The 13153-nt window shown below is 44.3% G+C and overlaps 1 protein-coding gene across 1 annotated transcript; it reads left to right on the top strand.

The window, feature by feature from the left end:
- Positions 1-5204: 5204 nt before the first annotated feature.
- On the top strand, positions 5205-8279 carry ARL4A (ARF like GTPase 4A). The gene is made up of 2 exons (XM_048838262.1): positions 5205-5330; positions 5514-8279. The coding sequence occupies exon 2, from the start codon at positions 5611-5613 to the stop codon at positions 6211-6213; it is 603 nt and encodes a 200-aa protein (XP_048694219.1). The 5' UTR covers positions 5205-5330; positions 5514-5610; the 3' UTR covers positions 6214-8279.
- The last annotated feature ends 4874 nt before the right edge of the window (positions 8280-13153 follow it).

Genomic DNA, 13153 nt, shown 5'->3' with positions numbered 1-13153 from the left:
TCTCTCTTCCCTGCTCTGGGCACCTCCTACTGGGGCTCCCCAAGAGCACCAGGTGATGGTGCCTTTCCCACTTCCCCTGTGCTTCCCATACCTAGGATGTGCCTCCCATACCCAGGACTGACCTTAGGGAAAATGGTACCCTGGGTGAACTTGTGTTTTAGCATCCTGGCCCCTACTGCCTCCCCAGGCTTACCCCCTCCCCCAGGCCACCTCTGCCTCCCCACCCACCTCCCAATCAGGCCCTGTCAGAGATCCAGAGAGGCCTGGGCCACTTCCAGCTTTTGAGGCCCCTCGCCATAATAAAAATAAAAAATGACAACACATGAAAACAAAATAAGGCAACAAAAAAAGAGTGAGACATCATTTGAATATTTTTTTTATTTAGCAAATGCTTTTCTATCCTTTTTCTGTGCAAATGCACTAATTATTGAGGAAAAATCTAGCTTTCGTGCAATGTAACAGTTGATATTAAGCATGGTGAGTCCATTCAAACACTTTTGTCCCATAGTTGAACAGTGATAGTTCTTTACCTGCTTCAATGCGTTGAAGGAGCGTTCACCTGAAGCCACTGATGTAGGCAAACTGACAAAAATAAGCAATGCAATTGTGATATTAGGAACACCCCAGAGAGTCCAAGTGCGTGTATTACTTGAAGCAATTCCTTTGGCTTGCAATCTAATTTAAAGTTCATGGAATATATTTGTTTGAGAAAGATGACCTCGTCACTGAGATCTTTTGAGATTTCTTTGTTGTACTGTTGCTGAAATTATTCAGCTTCAGAAAGTAGATCTTCATTACTCAGGTCTGTTGAACTGCCAAAGAAACGCCAAAAGGGTACAAATTAGTCACAGTGACTCAAATCAACATGTAAGACCTGATTGAATAGAGTCAATGATGACAAGGAAGACATTAACCCTATAATGCTGCTCGGCATCAGATTCAGTAGGTAAGTTGCGATAGGTGGGCAACTCAGATGAAATGCCAACATTCTGTGCTACTAATTTGGACTCCGTCAGGATTGCATCCCTTTGTTCACAAATCTGCTGAATACCATTGATAAGACTTTCAATATTCGCAAAAAGAAAAGGAGTACTTGTGGCACCTTAGAGACTAACCAATTTATTTGAGCATGAGCTTTCGTGAGCTACAGCTCACTTCATCGGATGCATACCGTGGAAACTGCAGCAGACTTTATATATACACAGAGAATATGAAACAATACCTCCTCCCACCCCACTGTCCTGCTATTACCAGCAGGACAGTGGGGTGGGAGGAGGTATTGTTTCATATTCTCTCTGTATATATGGGGTGGGAGGAGGTATTGTTTCATATTCTCTGTGTATATATAAAGTCTGCTGCAGTTTCCACGGTATGCATCCGATGAAGTGAGCTGTAGCTCACGAAAGATCATGCTCAAATAAATTGGTTAGTCTCTAAGGTGCCACAAGTACTCCTTTTCTTTTTGCGAATACAGACTAACACGGCTGCTACTCTGAAAACTTTCAATATTATCCCTCTCAACATCAAGTGTAGCTCTGTGTGCTTCAATTACCAGATTAGTTTGGTGGATCTTTGTAAGTAGCTTCATCCACAAAGATGACATCAGAATGCATTCAAATTTGGACATGTGCACCTGAACGGACTGAAGTTCAGTTCGAGCCTGTGCAGTGAGATTGAGAGATTCAAGCTCATTTAAAGCCTTTCTCACTGAATTCAAGTGCTGCGCAATGGTTGAACACCATCAATCCATGCAGACCACCTAGTTTTGGACATCCCATGCAGTGAAACAGGAAGATATTGCTTCAGAATTTCCCACCTTTATGAACTGAAGAGATTGTACATTTGCTGAACGGTTCCAAAGTAAGTCATTGCCTCCTTGCTTGATTCAGCACAGTCAACTGGAGAAAATAGTTTCATTTATGCTCAAACAGAACTTTTTGTACTTCCCATCCATATTAGATCCATTGTCATAGGCTTGACCAATACAGACTTGAAAATCTAACTTAAAACCTTCTAGAATTTGCTAGTACTCGAGCAGCAATTTCTTTTCCAGTTTTTCTCGTGAAATTATCAAACAAAATAAACCTTTCTTCATTTGAAAATTTTGAGCTGTCTACACTCTTAACATAGTGAATAACCATAGTAGTCTGTCCCTTGTGAGAACAATCTGGAGTGGCATCAACAATGACTGAAAAATACTTGGCATTTCAAATCTCATCAAGAATTGTTTGTATGAATGATCCACATAGCTCAATAAACTCATTTTGTATGCGTATGGAAAGTAGATAATGGACTTGCATGTGCTTTTGACCCTCTTGCGATTCTCGAATATGTTTAACATGCTCTGACAAAAGTGGGTCATATTTGCTGAGGAGCTCAACTATGCCTAGAAAGTTTCCATTTGCACAATCACCAATGCGTTGACTGCAACCCAAAGAAAGCCAATCCCCACTCAGAAAGAAAAAGGATGACATTCAGAATGCGCTCAAGAAACTTTTTTCAGTTATTAGTTTCTGTGGAGTTCAGTCAAGAGTAAATTCTCAATGAACTTTCAGCTGATGCTGCCCTACTGGCTGATTTCCATAATTTTCTTTGTGTGACACTGAACTCTCATGTGATGGTATTCTGTCTTTCAACTTCCTCCAACCTCTGTTGATGCTCCATCCTGATTGATCAGAGAGAACTGATGCATTTGCAGCTCTTTTGTTCAAAATGAAGCAGGGTACACAGTACAGAGATTCCAGAGTGGTAGCCGTGTTAGTCTGCATCAGCAAAAACGACGAGGAGTCCTTGTGGCACCTTAGAGACTAACAAATTTATTTGGGCATAAGCTTTCGTAATTTAAAACCCACTTCATCAGTACAGAGATTGTTTTTCCATCCTACAACAAAACCAGTCTCTTGTGCAGGTCTCACCATTTGGAAGAGTTTTTGTCAGCAGACAAGTAGGGAAAGCATGATTATCAGCATCTCGTGGAATGTTACTTGGAATTTCAAAACCACCAATTTGAAGAAAAGATTGCATTTGGGCAGCATTACTCTTGTCAATAATTCCAGTATCAGTCACAGTCAAACCTGTAGTACTCATGAATTGCTCTTGCTGAGTAAGATCTACATATTCCTGTTGAGTTTCTTGACGGTACAGAGGACCTTCTGCTGCATCTGTTACTATCGGCACATCTCCTTCTTGACTACTATCCTCATGTTCAGCTATTGGCATTGAAATATCACCTGTTGCAGTGGCAGAGTTTTCAGTATCTGTAGCATTGTTTGTTGGGTAAAGTGTGTTTTCCAGAGGTTTGAGAAATGAAGTTATTGGCTTTGAGCTCTTAACTGCTACTTCACGCAGTCGTTTTCACTCTCTCTTACTTGCACCACTTTCAAATCTTCTCTTCATAGTGATCTATCTGGAACATGGAATAAAAATAAAAAGAGACCCTCTCAAAAAAGTTATCCAAATAAATGCATTAATTTCACTCCTTTTCAATTCTAAATAATTGAACCCACTCAATTCATAAAACAATCTGGTGGATTTCAAAATTACAGAACAATGCTTAGCGGTTTATTTTGTTTTTTTATCTTTTTTTTTGTCCATTATAATAAAATGGTTAAATGGTAAGGTCAAAAAACAGCGAAGCTAGAATAAAAAAAATGGAAAACGAGATGGATGATGATGATCTTATCAAGAAAAAATAAAGATTTGATAAAAAAAAAATTCATATGTGGACAGTTAAATGAATTAGAGTGCTCACAGATGATACCTAAGTTATGAAAATGAGGCAGGCGATGGTGGAGAAAGAGGTGGAAAGGGGGAACAAGGATCCTAGAAAAAGCTAAATCAGGCTTCCCCGTGCCTCCTCGGGCGGGGGGCCTTTTCCACGCACGTCCCCCTCAGCCTTGCTCAGCCCCAACTCCCACCCCAGCAGAAATGGGGAGGGCGGGGGACAGGCGACGCCATGTGCCACCCCTCCCTCGTCGCCTCTGGGGGGAGCAGAGGGAGCCCAGCACCCACACTGGGGGCAAGGCGCGACCAGCGGAGCCTCGCTTCTGAGCCTGGACTCCGGGTACATCCGGCCAGGCGCTGCCCGCAGCTTCTCTGCAGACTCCGGCCCCCGCGGCCCGGGCGGGCGTGAAGCGCAAACAGCTCACACCACGGACTCCCTACTGCGGGACCCGGTCGCTGGGCGGGTGCTCGCTGTGGCGCGTCCCCAGAGCGGGGGCGGTGGGGGGGTCCGCTCGCACAGAGGGCGTGACCCAAGCACAACGGGGGTGAACTCAGTGGTTTGAGCATTGGCCTGCTAAACCCAGGGTTGTGAGTTCAATCCTTGAGGGGGCTGTTTAGGGATCTGGGGCAAAAATTGGGGATTGGTCCTGCTTTGAGCAGGGGGTTGGACTTAGATGACCTCCTGAGGTCCCTTCCAACCCGGATATTCTATGATTCTATGATGAAGGGAAGAGTTGGCGCAAGGGCGACGAGACCCCGCCACTGCCGTTTGAAGCGGGTTGCTAGGAGACGGATGTGCGCGGGGCCAACGGGCGAGGCTATTGGCGATGACGCTACGGGTGTGCGAGCGCGCGGGAAGCCTCAAACCCCTCCCTGCCTCCCTCGGGAGTGGTGGGTCAGAGGTGAGTTTCCGCGCTTCTCCCTGAGGGCGAGGGTGGCGGGGACGGCGCGTGAGGGGCCGCGGGGCAGGGTCCCAGGGGAGGAGGTTAACCGCCCCCCGTGTTAGGTGCAGATGCTGGCGACGGGGCGCTGGGTCTCTACGGCTTAAAGGTGCAGCCCCCCCGCCCCGCGCCCTCGGTCATTCGCTGCCGACTGGACGGAGATCCAGGGCTCCTGAGACGCGGGCGGGGTTCTGCTGCGGGGGCACATGCCGGGCTATGCAGCAGGGAGGGGCGTTGCTCCATCCCCCGCCCACGAAGGAGGGCGCGTTGGGGGCGTGGCTAAGTTGGAGCCCCGCGGTGACGGACGTGGGGACGTAGTGTGCACTGAGCGCTCTGCCTGTAGGGCATAACGTACAGACCCCTCCTCTGCCCCCGCCCTTTACCCCCGCGTGTAAACCTGGGAGGGCGGGAACGCGCTGCGGCGGCCCCTGGAGAGTGGCGGACACCTGTGCCAATGGGAGGCGGCCCTCGCTTTATTCCCCACCCCGCAGCCCCGGGCGGCCAATGAGCGGCGCGCTGCGGGCAGGGGGCGCGGTTCGGTCTGTGCGGTGAGGCGGCGGCACTGCTTCAGGCTCCGGCAGACGCTGAGGAGGCGGCGGTGCGGCGTGTTGGGCGCTGCGGTGGTGCTGGGCGCTCGGGCAGACATGGGGCTGCCAGCGGCGTGAGGTGCGGGCTGCGCTAGCTTCGCCAGCCGGGGGACGTGCGCGGGCGGGCGGGCGGGCGGACCCGGGGGGCGAGGGGCATGTGGTGGGGTGGAGCGCGGACCTAGGTCCCCGGCTCCCCTCGAGCCTGGGGCGGGGCGGCCGGTCAGCCACCCAGCGGGGCTAACGCCTCTCTTGTCGTTGGCAGGGTCTGAGCGCGGGCGGGTCTGAGTGCGGCTCGGCGGCCGAGGGGAGCCCGGCGGTGCTTGTGTCGGCGGCGGCTCGCTGTCTCCCCGTCGCCGGCGATGGGGAATGGGCTCTCGGACCAGACGCCGATCCTCTCCAGCCTGCCCTCCTTCCAGTGCTTCCACATCGTGATCCTGGGGCTCGACTCGGCCGGCAAGACCACCGTGCTCTACAGGCTGCAGTTCAACGAGTTCGTCAACACTGTGCCTACCAAGGGGTTTAACACGGAGAAAATCAAAGTGACGCTGGGCAGCTCGAAAACGGTCACCTTCCACTTCTGGGACGTGGGAGGCCAGGAGAAGCTGAGGCCCCTGTGGAAGTCCTACACCAGGTGCACGGATGGCATCGTATTTGTGGTGGACTCTGTCGACATCGAAAGGATGGAGGAAGCCAAGACAGAACTTCATAAAATTACTAGGATATCTGAAAATCAGGGCGTGCCTGTCCTTATAGTGGCTAACAAACAGGACCTGAGGAATTCCCTCTCTCTCTCAGAAATCGAGAAGATGTTAGCAATGAGCGAGCTGAGCTCTTCTACTCCCTGGCATCTGCAGCCTACCTGTGCAATCATAGGGGATGGACTCAAAGAGGGACTTGAAAAACTACACGATATGATAATTAAGCGAAGAAAAATGTTGAGACAGCAGAAAAAGAAGAGATGAGTTCTTTTACCACACTTCTGTCTTAGAGTAGTTCCGTGGTCAGAATTTGACATAACAGCTTCCAAAGTCTGACCTGCTTGCTTGGATGCTGTTAAAGCCTAGTTATGTTAAACAATCAGTTGCACAACTTTGCCTTGTGGAAGTTGTGCAGACACAGAACCTTTTGAAAAGCAAAAACAAAGTAGTTTTTCTAAGGTTTCTGGCACTGTATTATTTTGGATGCCCTATAAAGTAATATAAAGCTATCAGGAAACAGATGGGTGGGTAAATGTGACCTGGATATCTAAATAGCCAAATAAAATGAGTTTTTTTGCTTGGTGTTTGTATTCATATATTCGAGGGTGCATTTTTACAAGCAATTTCCATTGAAGGCATTCAGTGTTTTTAAACTTCTAATGCTCGTAAGTGGAGTGTTTTAGGTGAATATATATAGCTTTAAAAATATTGATTTCAACAACGTGTATGGAATTAGCAATCCATTATTTCACAAGGCTGTGAGCCTTGGGGTTTTTTTTAATCTTGTTTGGTAATGATTTCCATGAGAGAGTTTGGCTATATGGTATGTTTTTAATTCAACTTTTGAAGTTGAATCACTTTTTTAGTTCTAATACTTGAAACTTCTGTGCTGTGGATTCTTCAACTGATAGAGGAAATAAGACTTGTTAGACAAATACACAACATGCAAAGAGCATGGATCAGTTTTCCCAACATGTAACATGATTTGGTGTGTAGTCTTCTTAGAAATAGCTATGCATTGTTATACTGCGCAAACTCGGTTTAGAACATAATCATGTCATTTGGAGACTTGTTCCAGAAATCTTGTTTGTTGATCAAAAAATTAAGTTACTGTGACATCCCCAGATTATCAACACAAAAGTAAATTTGCTGTTGCAATAAAGGAGATGCATACAGTGATTTAGGTCTCGCAAGATTTTAAGCAGTGCAGCATTCTGGGCTCTTTAGATGATAATGGCAATAAAACTTGATCATAGTGAAATATAAAGAGAGCTAAAGACAACAGAGCACACTTTTTTTGTATCTGCAAAAATGCCCAGGTTGGTTAGTTATACTACTAGGTCACTTTCTATATAGCCTTTTTTATTACAGTTTTTGTAGTGCTTGTGGTTAGGAATGTAAAGAAGCTTTATACACTTGAAACACTTGACACTGGGAAAACATCAGTTTAAAGATGGCCTGTGTTCTGCTCTAATTATGCTTTAAGCTGTTCTTGTTTACAAAGTGCGCAAACAGTATTAACTGGGCAGGACAGTATGTCTAATGAGAAGGGAGAATAGTTTTTCTTACTGGTACAGAACTTCAAACAGCTGTCTAGACATCTTGATTAACAATTGAAAAGGGCTAAACTAGAGCCTGAATTTTAAGATTAACTTTAGTGGTGCTGTAAAACAGAATGTTAGACTATCTTGAAACTTCCATTAGAAATATCAGTCTTAAAGGAACAATGCAAGAATCATTTCGTCTTACTCACTCAACCAGCAAAGTTAATGCATTCTTACCTACAGCCATGTATTAAGAGGATAACAGCTGAATGTCAATCAATGTAAGGTATTGATATCTGTTTAAAATCAAACTTCATAGCCAGCAGCTGTTTGTCCAGAAGGTAACCAAAAATGCACTTTAGTGTTTTCAATAATTGAAAGTGACAGCTGGTTTTTTGGGGGTTTTTTTGTTTTTGTTTTTTTAATGACACCCTGATCCTTTTGAAAGAATTGAAGTAGCTTCCAGTGGAGCTTTTGTATGTTGGTTATATATGTACCTGCACTAGTGACATGGAAAGTCACTTACTCAGTAATGTCTATATTTATAGAAATGTGGATAACTTCTTAAACCTCAATAAACACAACTCAAAACAAGTCTGCAGGGAGAAGGTGTTTGACTTCCTTGAGTTGCAGTGAAGTGTTCTTGTTGGCCTCTATGTGCAAATCTCGCTCTCAATAGCAGTAGAACTATCTGCATGGAAATCAAACTCTTATAAATGTGAGATTCGTAAATGTGACAATGTTATAAATCACAGGTATCTCATTAAAGACTTAATATCAATGGCATACTTGTATTATGTTCTATATGTTTGTAATAGAACGCTGTTTGCTTCTAGCTATAGCCACTTCTCTCCTTGTGCAGTCGTCGTGTGTATTGTAAACCTTCCCTTCTCATGAACAGATTTAGATGTTACATACATACTTGCTGGTGCAGTTCTCAAATTCTCAAAGTTCTGAAATCATATACAGTATTAACAGACTACAATGGTAGTATTAAATCCTTCAATCAGCTGCGACTAAAATTTTTACTTGGTTTAGCACTTCTTGTGCTAGAAAGGGTTTGGATTTTTTTTGACTATATAGATGAAATATGTTGCATTTCTCATACCTATATAAGGGTACTTTTTCATTGCAAACAAGTAGGTTGAAATCTTCAAAGCAGTGCAGAGGATTCAGTCACACCGCTTCTTGATTTTAATGGAGAATGGGAGTAAATCCCTTGCACTGACTTGGAAATCTCAATGGCAGTACTCCATAATTGCTGTCAAACACTTGTGCACACTATACTAATTTCAAGAGCATTCAGTTTTGACAGAGAAACATGTAGGGCTACTTTTTTTTTTCAAAATTGGGTGGGTACAGTTGAACAATTGGAGGCACATAATAGCTCTAAAAAAATAATAAAAAAAAAAATCCTCACCTTTGAAGTTTTTGGATTTTCCATATATAGTGGATCATTGCCCAACAAAACTGATTCCACATCTTTATGTGGTACCTTTTATCCCCAAAGGGCTGAGGCCAGTTTGGCTTATACTCTCTAATCTCCATTCCCCTCCCCCTCTCGCTGCCCTAATTAGCAGGTTGTACACTACTATTGTACAAGGAGGCATTGAAATGCCTGTCTCTCTTTTTTTTTTTTATGGCTCATGAGTAAGGGTTGCATGCTATGGAACATGGTCTGCTTCATCTGAGAGCTTAATAGTTGGTAAAGTAAATTTTGTGGGGAACTGATTGTGTTTCTTGGCCCAAAGCCATGTAAACACTTTTCTTTCCTATCTACCCAACCTGTTCTGAATATTGTCTGAAGGATACTATATGATACTGTCAATGGGAGGTTAAGGGAAACAGGGTTGATCTTTCAAGCTATGTACACTTAACTGTATCAAACACTAGTGTTAATAAAAAGAAAAAGAGTATTTGTGGCACCTTAGAGACTAACCAATTTATTTGAGCATAAGCTTTCGTGAGCTACAGCTCACTTCATCGGATGCATACTGTGTAAACTGCAGGAGACATTATATACACAGAGACCATGAAACAATACCTCCTCCCATCCCACTCTCCTGCTGGTAATAGCTTATCTAAAGTGATCATCAAGTTGGGCCATTTCCAGCACAAATCCAGGTTTTCTCACCCTCCGCCCCCCGCACACACAAACTCACTCTCCTGCTGGTAATAGCCCATCCAAAGTGACCACTCTCTTTAAAATGTGTATGATAATCAAGGTGGGCTATTTCCAGCACAAATCCAGGTTTTCTCACCCCCTCACCCCCCTCCAAAAACCACACACACAAACTCACTCTCCTGCTGGTAATAGCTTATCCAAAGTGACCACTCTCCTCACAATGTGTATGAAAATCAAGGTGGGCCATTTCACATATACATTGTGAGGAGAGTGGTCACTTTGGATAAGCTATTACCAGCAGGAGAGTGAGTTTGTGTGTGTGGTTTGTGGAGGGGGTGAGAGAACCTGGATTTGTGCTGGAAATAGCCCACCTTGATTATCATACACATTTTAAAGAGAGTGGTCACTTTGGATGGGCTATTACCAGCAGGAGAGTGAGTTTGTGTGTGCGGGGGGCGGAGGGTGAGAAAACCTGGATTTGTGCTGGAAATGGCCCAACTTGATGATCACTTTAGATAAGCTATTACCAGCAGGAGAGTGGGATGGGAGGAGGTATTGTTTCATGGTCTCTGTGTATATAATGCATCGGTATGCATCCAATGCAGTGAGCTGTAGCTCACGAAAGCTCATGCTCAAATAAATTGGTTAGTCTCTAAGGTGCCACAAGTACTCCTTTTCTTTTTGCGAATACAGACGAACATGGCTGTTACTCTGAAACTAGTGTTAATACACTCCCTGTTGGCTCCCCACTCCTTGGTAACTTATGAAGAACAGTTGAAGGCAGGGGGATATGAACATGGTTGCACACTGTATCTTGAGCCTCATAATGAGTCCAGTAAGATACTTTCTGCAGGAGATCCTGGCTGTTCTTAAAGTAGCCTTGTTCATGTATGAATCGCTAGCCCCTTATTATAATGTTGTATTACATAATGTTGACTGGGAGCAATGTTATCACTTGACATAAGAAAGCTTCAACCCAGATCTATGATTTCTACAGTAAGCTGAAGTTGGGATGTGTAAGGAAGTTTTTATTTGAAATAAACTAAAATCAAAACAAACTTTTGTTTAAATTCTATGTTCAAGTTATTCCACTGTTACAGAAATTAAAGGTTTGGTAAATGTATTTTTGTTGATGTAACTTACTTTATAAACTGGTTTAATAAAGGTAGTAGCTATTTCATATAAGGACATTTTAAACATACTTTAGGAAATACCTAGAAATGTGAAACAGCTTGGAGCAGCTGTGTCAAAGAGAATTAGTTACATTAGTAACTTTGCCTACATTATGTGACTCTCTTAGGATAATTATACTTAAATCAACAATTACTGTGTGAGAAACACAGAAAACAAACACTTTGAGACCCACTCAAGGAAACTGTTCATTTCTCAGGTTTTATCTTTAAAAATGTGGGGTTGCTTCAATTGGATTATACAAGCTTGATCACTTTTACATTATTTTTCTTAGAAGTATATGAATTAAAGTTTATCTGTTTTAGCTAGCAAATCATGTTGATCTGTGATACAGTGCAGGTCCTGGCCTTACATTAAGCTGAGCAGTGCATTGAACACGTATTGGCGGGGTTCAGTTTTTCAGTACTCTGAATCTTAACCACCGTACGTGTCAACAAAACACTTAAGAAAGAATGAGGAGTTCTTGTGGCACCTTACAGACTAACAAATTTATTTAGGCATAAGCTTTTGTGGGCTAAAACCCACTTCAGCGGATCCATGCAGTGGAAAATACAGTAGGAAGATTGATATACAGAGAACATGAAAAAATGGGTGTTGCCATAGAGTTGGTATGGAAACACCCATTTTTTCATGTTCTCTGTGTGTGTGTGTGTGTGTGATCGTGTGCACACGCACGTGCCCATACAATCTTCCTGCTGTATTTTTCACTGCATGCATCTGATTAAGTGGGTTTTAGCCCAAAAAAGCTTATGCCCCAAAAAATTTGTTAGTCTGTAAGATGCACAAGTACTCATTCTTTTTGCTGAGACAGACTAACACAGTTACCACTCTGAAACACTTTAAGAAAGGTTGCAGTTTGGTAACCTCAATCATTTCCCATCTCCCCCCGCCTCAGTAAAATAAAATCTTTGTATCAACTGGATAATAGCTATATATATTTACTGCTGTCCACATACAATGTCTAAAAGACTACACATGCTTCTTATATCTCTGTCCTTGGTATTTGTATTTAGTATTGTAATATAAGAAGTGTGTTTACAGGTTTTATCTCTGTACTGATATAAATCAAAGACTTGTAACAAATCAAGACTCACAGTGGGACCCACAAATGTACCTAGGAGCCTAAACCCGAGATTTAAGCACCAAGTCTTCTCCCCCACCCCCCCACTATGATCCACAAAACTGCTGCTGAGCCCTCTTGGTGTCTAAGCTCACTTCCTGCCTAAATTTCAGAGGTGCCTATGTTTTAGCCTCTGGGCACATGCACTGCCTCACACTAGGTATCTTCCACGCCGGCCCTCTCCCTGCATCTTCCTGTTTAATCCCCAAAGTGATTCACAAACCAGGGGAAGCCACCTAAATTGTGGCTGGAGCCCAAACCAGTTGGTGTGCTCAGTCTGCCTACCGGTTTGGCTCCCATTCAAAGTCTGGCCAGAGGAGGAGAAATTGTCACTGCCTACCTTGTAACTCACCTGGGATGTGGGAGACCCAGGTTCAATTCCCTCCACCCCTCTCCAGAGGGGGAGAGAATTTGAATAGGGGTCTCCGACCTCTCAGAAGAGAGCTTTATCCACTTGTCTATGTGATATGCTAATATAGGGCTTCCTCAGTCTCTCCTCTTGAAGTTGTTCTAGTAATTAAAGAGTGATTGATGCAGGAGGACTGGATATGGGGTCTACCACCTCCTCGGTGCTTTCCCTAACCACTGAACTACAGAATCGTTCTCACACTCTCAGGCTCCTGGGTAGTTCTACTGTGTCTAAATGCTTAAATTGTCATAGAGCTGGAAATTATTCTGTGGTCCAATGGTTAGGGTACCCACCTGGGAGGTGGGAGACCCCACCTCTATTTCCCATGCCCCAGTTACTCTTTCATTATTCAATAGAAGAGATAGAGCTTCACCAGGAGATATTGAGGGGGCCCCTATCAGAATATTCAACACTGCAGTGATTAAAGCACCTCCATGGTTAAAGTTTGGTGGAGGCTCCTGTTCAAATTCTTTTGTCTCTGCTGCTAGAGAGGGGGGGAATTGAACCCTGGTCTCCCATGTCCCCATGAGTACTCTAACCACTGAGCTAAAAGTTATAAGGTGGCAGTGGTGGCGCTATCACTAGCTCCTCTGGCCATTTTGTGTGGGTCAGGGCAAGGCAAGGCGGATGCACACAAGAAAGAGCTTAGGCACTAATGCTGCCTGACTCCAGGACAGGGGATCCTACTGGTGGATTGCTAAACAGAGCTCTGGGCCTCCCTGCAGCCCACATTTAGGTGCCTATCTATCTTTGCGGGGGTGGTGAGGCTTAGCACACACCTGTCTGGCCAGCATGTCCATTGGCTAGTTTAAGTG

Source organism: Caretta caretta, chromosome 2 (genome assembly GCF_965140235.1).
Source record: "Caretta caretta isolate rCarCar2 chromosome 2, rCarCar1.hap1, whole genome shotgun sequence".
Classification (NCBI taxonomy): Eukaryota; Metazoa; Chordata; order Testudines; family Cheloniidae; genus Caretta; species Caretta caretta.
Note: the sequence above shows the minus strand (reverse complement) of the source record. Positions and strands in the feature narration are given on the sequence as shown.